The sequence below is a fragment of the Paramisgurnus dabryanus genome, chromosome 18, assembly GCF_030506205.2.
Source record: "Paramisgurnus dabryanus chromosome 18, PD_genome_1.1, whole genome shotgun sequence".
In the NCBI taxonomy this organism is placed as follows: Eukaryota; Metazoa; Chordata; class Actinopteri; order Cypriniformes; family Cobitidae; genus Paramisgurnus; species Paramisgurnus dabryanus.
In genome coordinates, this window is record NC_133354.1 from 17,078,102 (window position 1) to 17,093,029 (window position 14,928).

The 14,928-nt window shown below is 38.5% G+C and overlaps 1 protein-coding gene across 2 annotated transcripts in view; it reads right to left on the reverse strand.

Moving 5' to 3' along the window:
* The window catches only part of cnksr2b (connector enhancer of kinase suppressor of Ras 2b), a 34,940-nt gene extending 21,624 nt beyond the window's left edge, over positions 1 to 13,316 (reverse strand). The window contains exons 1-4 of one of the 2 annotated variants that reach the window (XM_065286988.1): positions 12,829 to 13,316; positions 4,692 to 4,855; positions 1,859 to 2,061; positions 801 to 888 (exon numbers count right to left, since the gene is read on the reverse strand). In XM_065286988.1, coding sequence (XP_065143060.1) covers positions 801 to 888; positions 1,859 to 2,061; positions 4,692 to 4,855; positions 12,829 to 12,892 — 519 coding nt within the window. In that variant the 5' untranslated portion in view covers positions 12,893 to 13,316. Of the gene's footprint in view, positions 1 to 800; positions 907 to 1,858; positions 2,062 to 4,691; positions 4,856 to 12,828 lie in introns of both variants that reach the window. The other variant, XM_065286987.1, reaches the window with a different exon arrangement.
* Between the last annotated feature and the right edge of the window lie 1,612 nt (positions 13,317 to 14,928).

Below are 14,928 nucleotides of genomic sequence, written 5' to 3' on the forward strand. Positions count from 1 at the left end.
CCCAGGCGAAGTTTGGGCACCCGTGGCCTAATGCTTTCATTAGGGTATATATCTGTAAACAAATCACAGGGCAGCTAAGTACCCTTTGAAATTCATCCAAAAGCAGTGGCAGCAGGCAATTTCTTTTCCGAGGGGCGCAAAATATGTGTTCGGAGTGTCATGTGTGTTGCTCGTCATGTCAAAATATGTGTCGTTGCGTCATGTGAACCATGTGCATCGTGCGTCTTGTCAAAATATGCATTTATTAATGTTAAGGAATACAACCTTATTGTTAAGTGTTACCGATAAAATGATAACCTCCGTGATATTCAGTCTGACTGTGTTTATTGTCTTTTGTGAAACACACCTGAAGATAAAACAGAAGAATAAATCTGGCTTCCCTCTGCCTGAGATCCCAAATGTCATATTTATACCTGAGCCTGTGTTCAATAAAAACTAATGCATCTTGCCATGTCTGACATCATTGATGGAAGACACTATTAGTTTTTTTGTGTCACACTCACATTACTGTGACACATTTAAAAACACAACCGCAAACCAGATTTGACAGCTAGAACAAATTATCAGTAAACAAAGACTCCTTACACAAATGTGTTCCTCACGTAAAGCATATTGGCATCTAGCAATAGACTCACTATAAACATCTTGGCCATTCTGGAACTAGACAGTATAAATCACCATCCTTAAAAAAATATATCCCTGACACCTGCCTAATTGTTGAAACAACATGAAGGTGAGCAAATTAAAAATAACCCTTATAAAAATTGTGTTACATAATAGTTAAATGTTTGTGTCCATACCTGCTGAACTATTGTGGTGAGCTCCAAACACAGCTGAATGACATTATTTCTGGTCATGGAGTAATCTGCTACAGCAGCAAACGGAGACCTGATGAAGAAGTAACACCTGCCATTAACCATTAGATCACTTCTTATCACAACCACATTGTGTGTCACACCTCTGCCTCCACTGCTGGACTTAAACTGTGTCTAATTTAGGACATAGAGGACAGTCACCGTGAGGAATAAGAGCAAGAAGGAGGTGACCCATGGAGGACATGGAGAGGGGGGAGATAAAGAATAACGACAACAGAGAGTGCTCATATGAGACTGAATTTTTTTCAATGAGACCTAAGTCACCATGTGAAGTTAAAGAATACACGCAAGAAGTCACATGATCCATGACAGATCATTCAAAATCAAATTATGAGATTTGAAGCATCAAAGTTTGATTTCAATCATTGATTTTAATCTTGGTTGGCTTTACTCAGTCAGAAATCAAGGTAATATCGTCACAGAAAGTCGTTTATATTATGCAGGAATATAAGGGACACCTTCAGGCAGGAAATAATCTAGTAGAGACACACAGCAGCAGATGAATTGCTCTCTTAAATTATGACCATATGAGACTCTGCTGTACTAACAAGGAGGCTTCGCCATGTGAGAGCTTCAGCCGATGCAGAAATTAAAATGAACTCGCATGCAGAGACTCGCGCACACACACTTGAACGATAAACACATGCACCGAACAGACACGCTGGCCGCTTTCAGGGCCAAATAACTCAGAAGAGAGAGTTATATAAGCGTTTTACTCATCTTTTGTTTGTCAGCTGATTGCTCATCTGTGTGTGATTGTGTCATCTGTGGCCTCTCGCTTGACCTTACTGATGAGATTTACAGAATGGAGCTTTTACCCAAAATGAGTGGCCATGTGACCAAACGCATGGTGGACAAAGGAGCGGCGGTACCAAGGTTGCTTTGATTGTGCTTTGTGTTTGCTTATAAATAAATATATGTGGCAGCATTGTACGTAAAGTGAAACCTTATTGGTCTGAAATCCAGCTCTTTGCAGGACTAACCTATCCAGCCATGCCAGCAGGCCCTTGGCGGCAGCGATGAGGTCCACTACAGAAGTCAGAAAGTCGTTTGGAAGTTTTCGAGTGGCTCTGCCGTCGTAGTGACCTCCCCTCCGCCGACCTGTTATGAAGTTCTGCAGGTTCTTGGCCGATGCATTCAGCTTATGGGTGAGGGTCTTCAGGTTCTCCGTTTCTAACCCGTAGTTCTGAACAAAAGAAAGTGAAAAATATTAAAAAATTTGGAAAATGAGAAGGGAAGTTTTCCTAAGGAAAAAGGAAGGTCTGTTGGGATGTGATGCATTTTGAGTCTACTGGAAAAAACTTGAAAGAGAAGCAAAAGTGGTAATAAATAATAGAGGGTGGGAGCGTATAAGCAGAGATAGGGGTCACTCAGAGACACATGACACAAATACGTTAAAAACACTGTTATACTCTAAGGGAAACTTACATAAACACCCTTAAACAATTAGTTTTTAAAAAATTTGGTTAAAAATGTCAAGTGGGTCAGCAGCATGAATAAGACCATCAACATTAGACTTGTAAGGTTTAATAAAGAGATCAAAAAAACAGACCGATGCCAGTGAGACAATTTATATTTAGTAGAGGCACAACAAATCCAGCCTGCGTCAACCAGGAATCCTACCAAACAAATCTTTAATCCATTCTACTGCTGAATGTGTGCAGAGTGCATAAAAAGTTAGTCCCTCTCCCCATGGTTTCAAGCAAACATCCCTCTGCCCTGAGCGCTCACTACCCATGTGCACACCTTCCCAGAATGCCTTGCTGCACATATAGTAAAAGCTAGAGGGGGTCTGTCATGCAAAAGGAACAGCGTGATGGGAAGATGAACAATCATGTTTAATGCAGCAGGGATCCATGTTGAACAAACCCAGCAAAGTATTACTTAAGAGGCTCTGAGGCACTAGCAGGGCTCAGACACAATGAGACAACAAATAGTGAAGACAAAAGATGAATGCGGGCGACCAGTTTGCTTGCACACAAGCAAATGTGCAGCCTCCCCATTCACTCTTCTTTTCCTGTCCTTTTGCGTCATCCTCTATGCACCGCTGTGTTCGTTCTCTCACGCATTGCCTCGCTCTCCCTCTGTGCCTTTATCTCCAGTTTTAATTTGTTATCCTTCTCTCACCCCGAATGCTGCCAGTTTTCTACCCACTCCGCCCACACATTCTTTCAGTCACTCCACCTCTCTTTTTCTCCTTCTGCATCGTCGTCCTTATTTCTTGGTACCCTGATAGAACAGCCTGACAGTGGGAAATGGAGGGATAATCCATGGGATTTTCAAGGATTTAAAGTGTTTGCTATGGCTAATATTCAATGCACAGAATGCAATTACCATGACCATACAAACAGCATGGGAAAACAGATCAAGAGTTTTAGGAATAAAGGTAATATCTTAATGGCCAATGCCAATATCTAGGGAGCAGGGTGTGAAATGCAGTGGGGGCCAGTGACTTCTTTTTTCGAGGGCTCGCGATGCGAAGTTCGTCACAACATGTATGTAGCCCGTCATTTGTTTGGTTCGTAATTTCAAAATATGTGTTCGGCGCGTCGAGTGATCCTATTTCATGTGTCTTGTCAAAATAAGTGCCTGCTGCAGTCATGTCTAAAGGGTTTATGATCAAAGAGACGCTCACGTTTGCCAGATACTCGCATAATCTTATGTTTAATCAGAGTTAACTGTTAAGGGAGTGTCTTGCGTGTATTTTGTGAACGTGAGCGTCTCTTTTATCATAAACAGTTTTAACGCGTGTGCACCAGGCACTTATTTTGACAAAACACGTGATGCACATGGTTCACATGACGCAACAAACACATATTTTGAAAACACGAGCAACACATATGACACTCCAAACACACATTTTGAATTTGCACCCCTCGGATGAGCAGTGCAAATGTAAATAGTGATTTTGGCAAACATCTTTTACAATTAATTTGACAAATTATTGTTGGTAAAAGTAATTTTTTAGTGAGTTGCAAAAGTGTGTATGGGCTTGTAGGTTTTGGAAGAACACTGTAAAAAGTGAAAAGTTGGATCAACAAAAAAAATAGTTAAAGTTTTTTCAAATAAAAATTTTCACCTAAAGTTATCCTGAAGTGAAATTTTAAGTTTACATTTTTTAATTTTAGATGTGACCAATTTAACTATTTTTTTAAGTTGATCACTTCTGCTAATTCTCCATGCTAGACGATAATCAGCAGAAATGCCATTATAACAATACATTATAACAACAGCATTAAGTTATGGTTAAGTTAAGGTTATGCAAGTCAATTTTAACCTACTATTTTTAGTTTTAAGTTTTGATTTGTGATAAGTTGACATAACTTATAAATCAAGTTGAAATTGTTTAACATAATTTGTAAAGTTAAAGTAACATAAAAATATTGATTTTATGTCATTTTTGCATGTACAGTAAGATTTAAGCCATAGTACATCTAAAGCTTGGACATTACACTTAAAAGCAGCAAAAGCTTGCATTTATAGCATGGGTTTTTTGTCCATTTCAATTATTACACTGTAAAAAAAAATGCAGCATGAAGTTAAAACAACTTGGTTTTGCAAGTCAATTCAACCTACTATTTTAAGCTTTTTTGCTTGTAAAAAGTTTACATAACTTAAAAAAAATAAGTTAAACAGTTTCAAAATGCTGTGTATTTTTTACCATATCAAGTACCTACTATTAATGCGCATTATGCCTCTATAAAGAAAAAAATCCCACAAACTCTTATATAACCCATTTGAGCAGTTGCTATAAAGGTTAAGAACACAATGTACCTTTGTGTGTGTGTGTGTGTGTGTGTTTGTGTATGTGCTCACCAGTGCACAGAGCAGATCCACTGCCTCCAAAATGAGTTCCTGGTGGCCAATTCGAGAAACACCTAGGTCCTCAAGCTCCTGGTGAGTGATTCTCAAAAGCTGTTCCCCTCCCACCTTCTCCTGCTCAAAGTTCTTAATGTACTGCTGAAGACAGTCATCCAAACCTTAGAAAAAAACAAAGACATAATTCAAGCTGCTAAGTATCTCCTCAATGCATCTTGGATCAGTTATGCCTTGATTTAGAAACAAGTTATAAATATGACAAGAGGAACACATAGCAGAGATTATTGCCAATTACAGCATTTTACTGTACACGATTTCTGCCATAAAAGTGTGATAGTCATTATATGTTTATGCGGTGTCCTTCAAGTAACCAGACATAAATAAGCATTCTTGAACAGTAGTGAGTATCTTCGAAGGTCTTAGCCCACAACGGGCCTCTTTTTTTGTACACCAGAACGGCCCCAGACACACACACTTTGAAATGCTTTGCTGTCATGAGCAGACGTCAGTACATTTCAAGCACTTTTTGTCACAAATAAGCAAAGACCTGTTTGGCAGGAGGTAGACGTTGTCTGGGAAACACAGGCCTCCCTCGTGCCCCCTTCATCTATACTGATGCTTCAAAACAGTTTTTCTCTTCAACAGATTCAGCAAACCAAAGCAACACATAACACAGTGAGATTCTTTTACACATTCAAATCAAATATATATCTGTAAAGAAACTACATCAAAATAGTATCCTGTATTTGCAGGTTAAGCATAATTCTACCCTCTGAGTAACATTGAACAGTCCATGACAGCATGCTTCAGCATTTTCCCTGTGCACTTCCAAGATTCCCATTTCAGTCATCTCCTTTCTGCTTTGGTTAAATTCCCTGTGAGCTTTCTGACTCCTATTTGGTTAATTGTGTGAACATTTTACAACAGAACAGAGCCCACCGAGCATGTGAAATATCCAACTCAACAAATCTCGGATCGTTGCCGAGAGCTTGCTGTTGCATATACATAATGGACCGTGAGGAGAAAATTCCAAATTTCCACATTCAGCAAAATTCTGGACAGCTGAAAGCGAGCATTTCATGGCTTTGCAAGCTATTTGAGGGCTTAACAAATCCTCTCCTTTACCAGGCTCATCTAAACCCATTGTGAATGGAGAAATCATAAAGGTTTGTCACTGTTTGTTGCTATAGAGACAGTACAGAGACGGAAAAGCATTTGAGTAAAACCTCATTACCAAGACATTAAGGAAATGAGATGGGAAGGTTAGGTTACATGTGAGATTTACATCTGAATGAATAAATAGCAACATTGAATCTAAAGCTTACGTTAATGGACCATTCAGGCATTTCGTTGTGTGACTCTTCTATTGTAATGCCAGTGAAAACTGTTCAGATTTTCAAATTCCTGTCCAACTGAGTCGAAAATGAGCACATTTTCCAAAAATTATTTATTGTCATTTTTACATTCTCCATTAAAATTTTTTCAAAATGATGTGGAATCTGATCAAATAAGACAAAACTACACGTTTAAGGTCGATTGAGAGTCAGCAAAGTCCATTTTAAGAAAAATCAAGGTAAATCAGCGCAAGGAAGGTTGTTTTCATGTTTTGTTGCTCTAAATAACTCTTTTAACATAAATTAGGTCCCACGCTTTATTTCTCTTAAAGGAAAACACCGCCATTTATCAATATTTTACCATGTTCTTATCTTAACTTAGAAAACTACAGTAAGTGCTCTTCCGCCATACGCTATAGTTCTCATTTTTTATCCGCTTAAAAAGTCGGCACGTTTTATTTTGTGCCACCATACTTACTCGTGTAACTACTCGTGTAACAGTCTTTAAATAGGGAAAACATGGAAGTGTTTGGTGGCTTCTAAATTCATCCCTGTTTGGAGCCATAGAAATGAATGGGGCTAGGCTTAATTCTAATACATTCATGACGCGCTGTACAAAGATTAATTGCATGCATAGAAAAAAGATAGGGATGTATTAATTTGTCTAAGTTGAGGTAAGAACATAGTAAAATATTGAAAAATGGTGGTGTTTTCCTTCAATAACTCTTTTAACGTCAAGCTAGTCCTGCACTTTTTTCTTATTTCTACACTTTTGAAACTAAAGGAAATAATAAAGGAAATAAGGTACACCTCTCAGAAAACAACTAAGATCACTTTAGATGTTTAATTACTATTCAGACCATTGGGATCACTAGACAATGGCTTAATGTGCTTAAACCCTCTCAAATTTGACTAAAATCTTTATTTTTCACTTCTTTTGTCGTATAGCTCAAAAATTAGCCTATGCGGATTCCAACTTATTTAGACAGCACAGGTCACATATAAAGATTCAGAATTACTCACAGTTTATGTGAGTAACAATATTTTACCAGGACAGATTCACATCAGAAACCATCAGCAAAAAGACAGAATTTTGTAAACTAAACTGCTTTTATAATACATTAAAGGTGCTGTGTGTAGATTTTAGCGGCATCTAGCAGCGAGATTGCGAATTGCAAGCAATGACTCAGTTCACAGCCCACCCTTCCCTTTCAAAAAGCATAGAGGAGCTACGGTATCCTAGCCTGGCTCCGCCCTCCTACGTGCTTTCGCTTATTTTTCATTTCGCCTCAGCAGTACGTCTGGGATGGCTCTATAGAGTTTCGTTTTCTACTGCAAAAATCTGCAGGACCAATCAGCGAACAGATGGGGATGGCTAAGAACGATGACGTTGAGGTCGTGCGTCAGTTTGAGTTGTAGTTCAGTAATGGCAGCGGAGAAAGACGTGAGAAAAGCTATTCGGTCCGTTGTTGCAAAACTGCCGAATATACAGAAGTTAAAGCCGGAGCAAGAACCAGGTTTGCTAACTTTTGTTTGTCTGATTATTCTGACTTGTTGTTTTCGGACGGTTTCGGTGCATGATATACGTCATGACCACATGTTAGCGATTGGCTTTGGCAGATCCTGAGTGACTCTGGGCAGATCCAATAGTTTTAAACTTCAACAATGGACCCTCCTTAACGAAAGTAACGCTTTGCAATGGAGCGTGGCCAGACTCTCTCTACAAATGAAATGAATGTACAAGAGTCTGGTTATACCAGGCTAACGGTATCCGCCACAGGCCAAACATGTTGTCTCTGAGACAATGTAGTGATGAAATGCGCTTTGAGACAGTTTGTCCATTTAGGGCTACTGTAAAAACATGGCAGTGCAAAATGGAGACTTCCATGTAAGGGGACCGGCAATCTATATAGATAAAAATGTATAAGGTAATAAAAATAAATATAAGTTAATTTTTTAAGGTCTTTATACACCCCACTGAAAAAACAGTTAGCTATATTATATTTCAGTTCTGTTAAGGTAAGGCAAACTTTCACAATAAATGCGGCATGAAAGTTAATGTCTTTAGATCAATTAAACTAATCCCTATAGAGAAGCTGTTTCAGTGGTTGTTTACAGAGAAAGCCTAGCTTACACAGTGCCTGTGTACACAAACAGTAAACTCATTGATAAAGAGGACATTAATCTGTTGGTAATTGCTGCCGCTGAGGCTATGTTAAATACTACAAGGAAGAGCAGCAAAGCACATTCATGTGGCACCATTAATCTCTGTCAAATGAGGCGGTTGGTCGGCCAACAGTTAGAATTGAGGAAGATGTAGCGTGAAGGTAATTGTGTAAGTAGGTTAAGCAACGATGAGTATGTGACCATGTTAAAGTTGTACCTAAGAAAAACCATGATTTTGGCCTCATGTTAAGATGACTAAAGCAGCTTAGAAGCTAGAAGTGTAACCTGAAAACCTCATAACTGTCCTGAATCTATGAAATGGCCAAGGACTGAAAGAGGAATTGGAAGCTCTGTAACCAACACAAGTAAATGATGACAAACCACCCATTAAACCAGATGAAACAATCAAAGTAAACAGCCATTACATTTAAAGTATTTATCAAAACGTTTAAGGTTTTAGTTTGTATCTGTTAGTAATACAGGCAATCTACATGCTGTTCCTTAATGACAAAATTCACATTTGGCAGGTTTATTTTACATTTAACTATTTTAAAGTCCCCACGTAGTCAATAACATTTATTACTTAAAACTAATCTTTGAGCATCATAATAGCATATGCAAACGTTTTTCCGGTAACAGTAATTTTTTACGCTTTAAAACAGCTTGAATGTAACTGTATACCGCTTCCTCATTTAATATACACGTACTGATGAATATTCAAATTTGTCCCCACCTCTACTCAATCGCACAGCTCTGAGCATAGATATGAATATGCAAATTAGTCCTTGCCTTCACTCAATCGCACAGCTCTGAACATAGATACAGTATGATTATGTGAATTAGTCATCTTCTCCACTCAATCGCATCAGCTCGGACCATAGATAAATAATTACATAGATGCTACAGGGGGCAGTTTCAGACTGCTAAGTCTGGTTTGACAATGCAAACATAAGCTGGGAGATTGCAGCACAATTTTTTTAGCACTGATGTTAACAGGTTAGAGCATTCTCAATGCACGTGTGAGCAGTGCATGCTCATATCCCAGAAGTAGAGCTAAAGCAGCAGTGCTGCAGTCATTTCAGTACATAGTCTATGTGGCATCCATGCAAATCTATGGCTTGAAGACTGATCCACTTTTTTAACTGTGATCGGCAACCTTGGTTTTGAGTCAGTCTTTGAAAAACTCAAATTTTATAGAGAAAATACTGTTTAAAGAAGAATTTGCACATGCTTTGTCTTAACGCATATTAAAAAAACCACATAGAGACATAAACAACAATAAAAACTTCACCGCAGGGGGTCTTTAAATTCACCCACCTTCTTAAAATAAACCAAATATACTGTTGACTCGTCATACACTCGAGGGTGTGTCTGATACATTATATTGTCCAATAAAATGCTCTCTAGAAAGAGAACGGTTATGCCCCCTAATATACTTGCTTTTGGCAAGTAATAGCAAAATAACAAATTCACAAGTAACAGCAAATCTTCAGCTGTGACAGCCTATTTGCTATTTTTATAAAGAGATCTTCTTCCAAGAACCCTTCGATTTGTCCTGCATCACCATCGTGTTTCAACAAAAAAATCTGTCATAAAAAAGCATTTATACCACAATCACAGAAATTCAAACTTTTAAGACTCTTACCATTTCTATTTGACAATACACTTGCTATAACATTTTTAGATTAGGTAATTTATCTGTGGTATAAAGCAAAGATCTGCATATTTTAACACTCCAGCACCCAGCTATTGTACTTATTTTACAAAGCCTGTCAACAATCTGCACAACAGGCTGTGTGCGTAGATATGTGTGAAATCCTTTTGAACTGCTCAGCTTTATTACCATAAAAATAGATTAGTACAACATGCATTTAATCAAGGCTATATATGAACACCATTGTGTGCAGTTTTATTGGATTTGCTGCTATTATTCTACCCAGAATGCCCATAGCACCTCTGGGCAGGGGTCTTTAGAATGAGTCATAGGAAGCACTGGGTGGGGGGCAGGAAAAGTGTACAGAGCGAAGGTCACAGGGCTCTTCGGCATTAGGGAGGCTGCTGTTTGGCATCACTTGGGGACATCATCACTAAACCGTATGCTATTGTTACAGCTGCAATAGTGTGCTGAAATCGGTGAATGTGGGAACAGGAAACACTGTGTATTTATAAAGTAAATATGACTGAAATAATTGAAACTGTAACGGTTACAGTCACACAAAGCAATGAATCATTGAGATATGCAACTTATCTCTTACCCTTTCTCCAACTCTCTTTTCTCAATGACCCTGTATTCCTTTGATATACTTTAACATGACAAACACACTCAAGTTTGTATCTGAATTAATTAAGTGTTTACACATTACCATCATAAATCCCTTTTATAGCATGCATCATTAAACAGGTCATGACATTGGCATGTTAGGCAGGGCAGGGTGGTACTATCAGTTGTTGCTCATCCAGTCTTTCTTATACCCTTAATGGCAACATTGTTTGCATGGACCATGTTATTGGGGAACATACTGAGATGTAAAATAAAGGATGTCAAAAATGCAAGCTACATCAATGTGCGCAATGGAAACGCAGCTATTGTTTGAATTTGACAAACGTCTTTTAAACATTCTGATATCGCACAATCTTAGTGTATATGTGAGCGAACTGTTGAGTGTTGCACGCTGCTGATCAAAAGGCTGTAATGATTCTCTCACACACAGGAACAGACAACATCAGGCCATAGGGGTTTTAACACAGCCTTAGACTAATACATATACACACACGCTTAAACACGTTCGCTTCTGTTTCTCAGTGTGTTTAAGCAGCTGAGACAGCAGAGCAGATGCAGGCTTTTTCTGAACATAACAGACGGTTGTCGATTAAATTCCCCAGCTTTTACAACCAAAGCACAAGAAAATGACTGAATTCTCCAGTCCCTCAGGAAAGGTTAACTCACAGAGCAAAAGTGTGCACTTGCGAGCATGCTGAGTGTGCAACAGCATAAGAAACTCTTTTTGGCATTCCCTTTGGGGAAAAACATCCAAATTTTCTGTTTTTTCCTACTCTGCCCGTTCAGCTTCCATCGTCTTTACCCGACAATTACACTCATTCATTCTGGCAGACAGTTTTATCCAAAATGACATGTAGTGCATTGAGTGCAATAGGGTATATATTTTAATAGCTCATGCATTCCTTGGAAATTGAACCCCAGGCTGGCACGATTCAGGAAGCCGCACAGCAACCGTTTAGATACAAGCATGTTTACATTATTTGCACCACTTATATACACAATACAGTATGATTTTTAATCACCCGGTGTGACGCACATCAGCCACGTGCCAAAGTATGAGCAACAGAGGCATGAATAAGTGAAATGCACGTGAAAGCACAGTTTTCATCCTGCTTAGCCGTCACCTTATTTACTCAAACACATAATTTTGACACAAACAAGAATCAAGCCAAAGCATCCACAAAACAAGATAACAGGCAAGTGCACATCATAGTACGCTGAAGCTGACTATGATTGAAAAGCACACCTGCAGTCTTGTTCTTGAAAAAGTACACAATGTACTGAGGATGATTTTTATGAAATGCAATCATTTTATATACATGTATCTTATTAGAAAATATGTCACTCAGTTGGAAGCATTACATTAGAAATTAAAAAGTTATGGGTTTAATTTCATGGGCACACACAAATTGATCAAAACAAAATGAGACTAAATGCTCTGTAAGTGTCTTTGGATGATCTGTCAAACACATAAATATAAATGCATAAATAAAAACAATACTTTTTAATAAATAGGTTGGGCAAAAAGTGAGTGTCAAAAAGTGAGTGGTCCCATTTTCGTTTGCTAAATCACGAATCACAAATGACTCTCCGTTTTCCTACTTCATCCAGACCACCTCAATAAAATAAACCACTTAAGTGCAACCAAATAATCTCTCTCAAAAAGGGTTCACGTTTTTAAGATGTTTGTTGAAAACATGAGTGTCCCCACAAACATGAGTGTCCCCACAGCATCCCATAAACATCATCAATGGATCATACGACATATACTGAGTATTATGTCGTATAGATGAATTCTAGTGAAGGGACCATTCAGGCATTTGACTCCCAGAGGGATGCCAGCTGATCACTTAGCCTCCACGTGACCCGTCACTTCACATTCTGTTTCATGAGATGATGTGACTACTCAACCAACTTCATTCATTAATATCATTTATTTACGTGACTTACATTTTGACATCTTCATCTTTTTATTAGATGTTTTACAAACATCTGTTATAAATCCATTAGACTCCCATTTACATAATGCACGCGCGCTACCTCCGCCTGCACGTAGGCTCCTCAAAACGTTCACGCATTTTTAACGTTTAAGCATTGATGGATGCTTTAATTTAAAGCAACTTGCAATAGACTATATTAATTTTTATATGTAACAGTTATGTCTGATCTTAGGATCGAACGTCCGACCTTTATTGCTGAAGGAATTCTTCCACCAAGTCAGCTACAGAAAACGTACACCTAAAGATCAACCTCGCAATAAATTAACATTTAAATTAATAAATACTCAAAGTACGCTTCTCATTAGAGACACTGTATTTCCCCACTACTATAATAAAACGTATAAAATGCATACCTTTCATCCAATCGACTACCTGGCTTGTCGACCACCTGCTTACTGGTTCCATGACCAGAGCCATTGTGGAAGTTTGGGCGATCTGTACCAAACAAAGATGCGCTTCAGCACAGCCCAGTATCAGCTGTGAGATGCTCTCAGGGAGATCTCTGCCTGTTTATCATCCGCTGCATGTTTACATCGCAAATTCCGAAGCGGTTCTTGCAAACGAAACGCTGGTGGTCTATCAAGTTCAATGCATTTCTCATCATGACTGCATTCCTTCGCAGTAGTCTTTGTGAGAAAACTGCAAGAATATTCTTATATATGCCCGGGTCTACTGCGGCGCATTATGCATCCTTTTTCTTCATATTTAGTCACGTCGCGACGCCATACATCTTCTTCATCCCTGATGCGCAGGAGATTTTATGCAGCTCTTTCGTCGTGAGCCGTTATCAGTAAACAGTAGTATGCACGCGCGCCCCTCTCGCGCACTCGTATGACTCGCGCCTCGTGCATTCTCGCCAGTCGTTGGCTCTGGCAAATGAGCCGTCACGAGGGCCAAGCAGCGGAAACATCTCCATAATTGAGCAGTGTGCAACACATGTACACCTGAGAGACACTTTACAATTGGATCAATGTATTTTACTATGTTATCAAAACAGTCACTGATTAAATTGAAGCAGTGCAAGGAGGATGATATGTATCTCCTATAGCCTACCCTAAAATAAATCCTCGCACAAACCTGTGTACAACAGTAGACTAATACAAAAAAAATGTTTGTTTTTTTTTAACTAGGAAAGACAGTAAAATTGACACATTTTATTTTATAGCAAATTTTACTATATTTAAAAAAAATGGGCAACATAGATTCAGCCATAAATTTACACATTCACATTTTTGTCGAAATGCAGTTTTGGCAAACAGCTTGCAAATTTACATAAATTGCCATTTTGATCAAGTCAAATCCTGCTTTCCTAAGAACTGAAATGACCTATAGTCAAGGCTTTGTGCATGATCATTCAAGGGGAAACATGCAATGCCCACGGCTGACTTTCATGCCACTAGCCTGTCCCAAATAAGCCAAGAAACACTGTACCCAATATAGAAGAAATACTCATCACATGACACACATTTGATTGACAATTTATTATTGATTCCAGTGTACATTTATTAACTGTAAATGTCAGTATTTCTTTTTATAAGTGATATAATAATGAGTCAAAATAATGTATGAAACCAAAACAAAAGAACAGGGATGTTTTACACTGAGTGCTTTATGTTTGATTTCACATCTCGTGGGAACATAGTGTGCATCACTGACAGATGTTCTTATTTCGTGCAGCCTGCAGGGCCACTGAGGAGAGGCTTTTAAGAAACAAGGGGAGGAGAAGAGATCAAGGTTCAAGAGCTGCTCTATTAAGACTTAGTCTTGCACCATCTGCACTGAGCTTGGGGGTTTAAACAACTACCAGGTCTATGAGTATAAGATTGTTGACTTTCAACAGTGGGAATTCAGGCCTTTAAAGTTGTTAAATTTACGATGTCAGAATACAGCAGGATAATTTACCACAAGGCTATCAAAGAGTATTGACAGATGTTTTTTTTTAAAGTAAAGAAAAAGATAAAGTACACAGGAACTGTATGGATGGTACGGGAAATTTATGTGGACTAAAGAACGAAAATTACAGTTTTATACAAAATAATCAGTTTATTATTACTATTCACTATATGATCTGTATACCAAAAAAGTGATGCTATCTCATGTTTAACCGTTGCATCTCATCATCATATTTCATCTATCCCCAGCACGATAACATGCAAGGGAAAAAAAGGGAAAGAAATCTCTTTTTTATAATTCAGGCTAAAGCCTGACCTAAACACAAAAGTGCATCCACATTGACCTTATGTGAATCATTCAGAAAGTCAAGAGCACAGTGACAATAGATTCCAACACATAAAGAACAAAACAGCTCAAAACATCAGTACAAAGACTTGATCTGTTCCCAGAGCCACTTAACCCCTGGCCTGAACAACAGCACAGAGAGGTCACATAACAATACACTGTGACAGGTGGCAGATGAGCTTGTTCTCTATAGGTGTCTCTATCTGGTAATCATT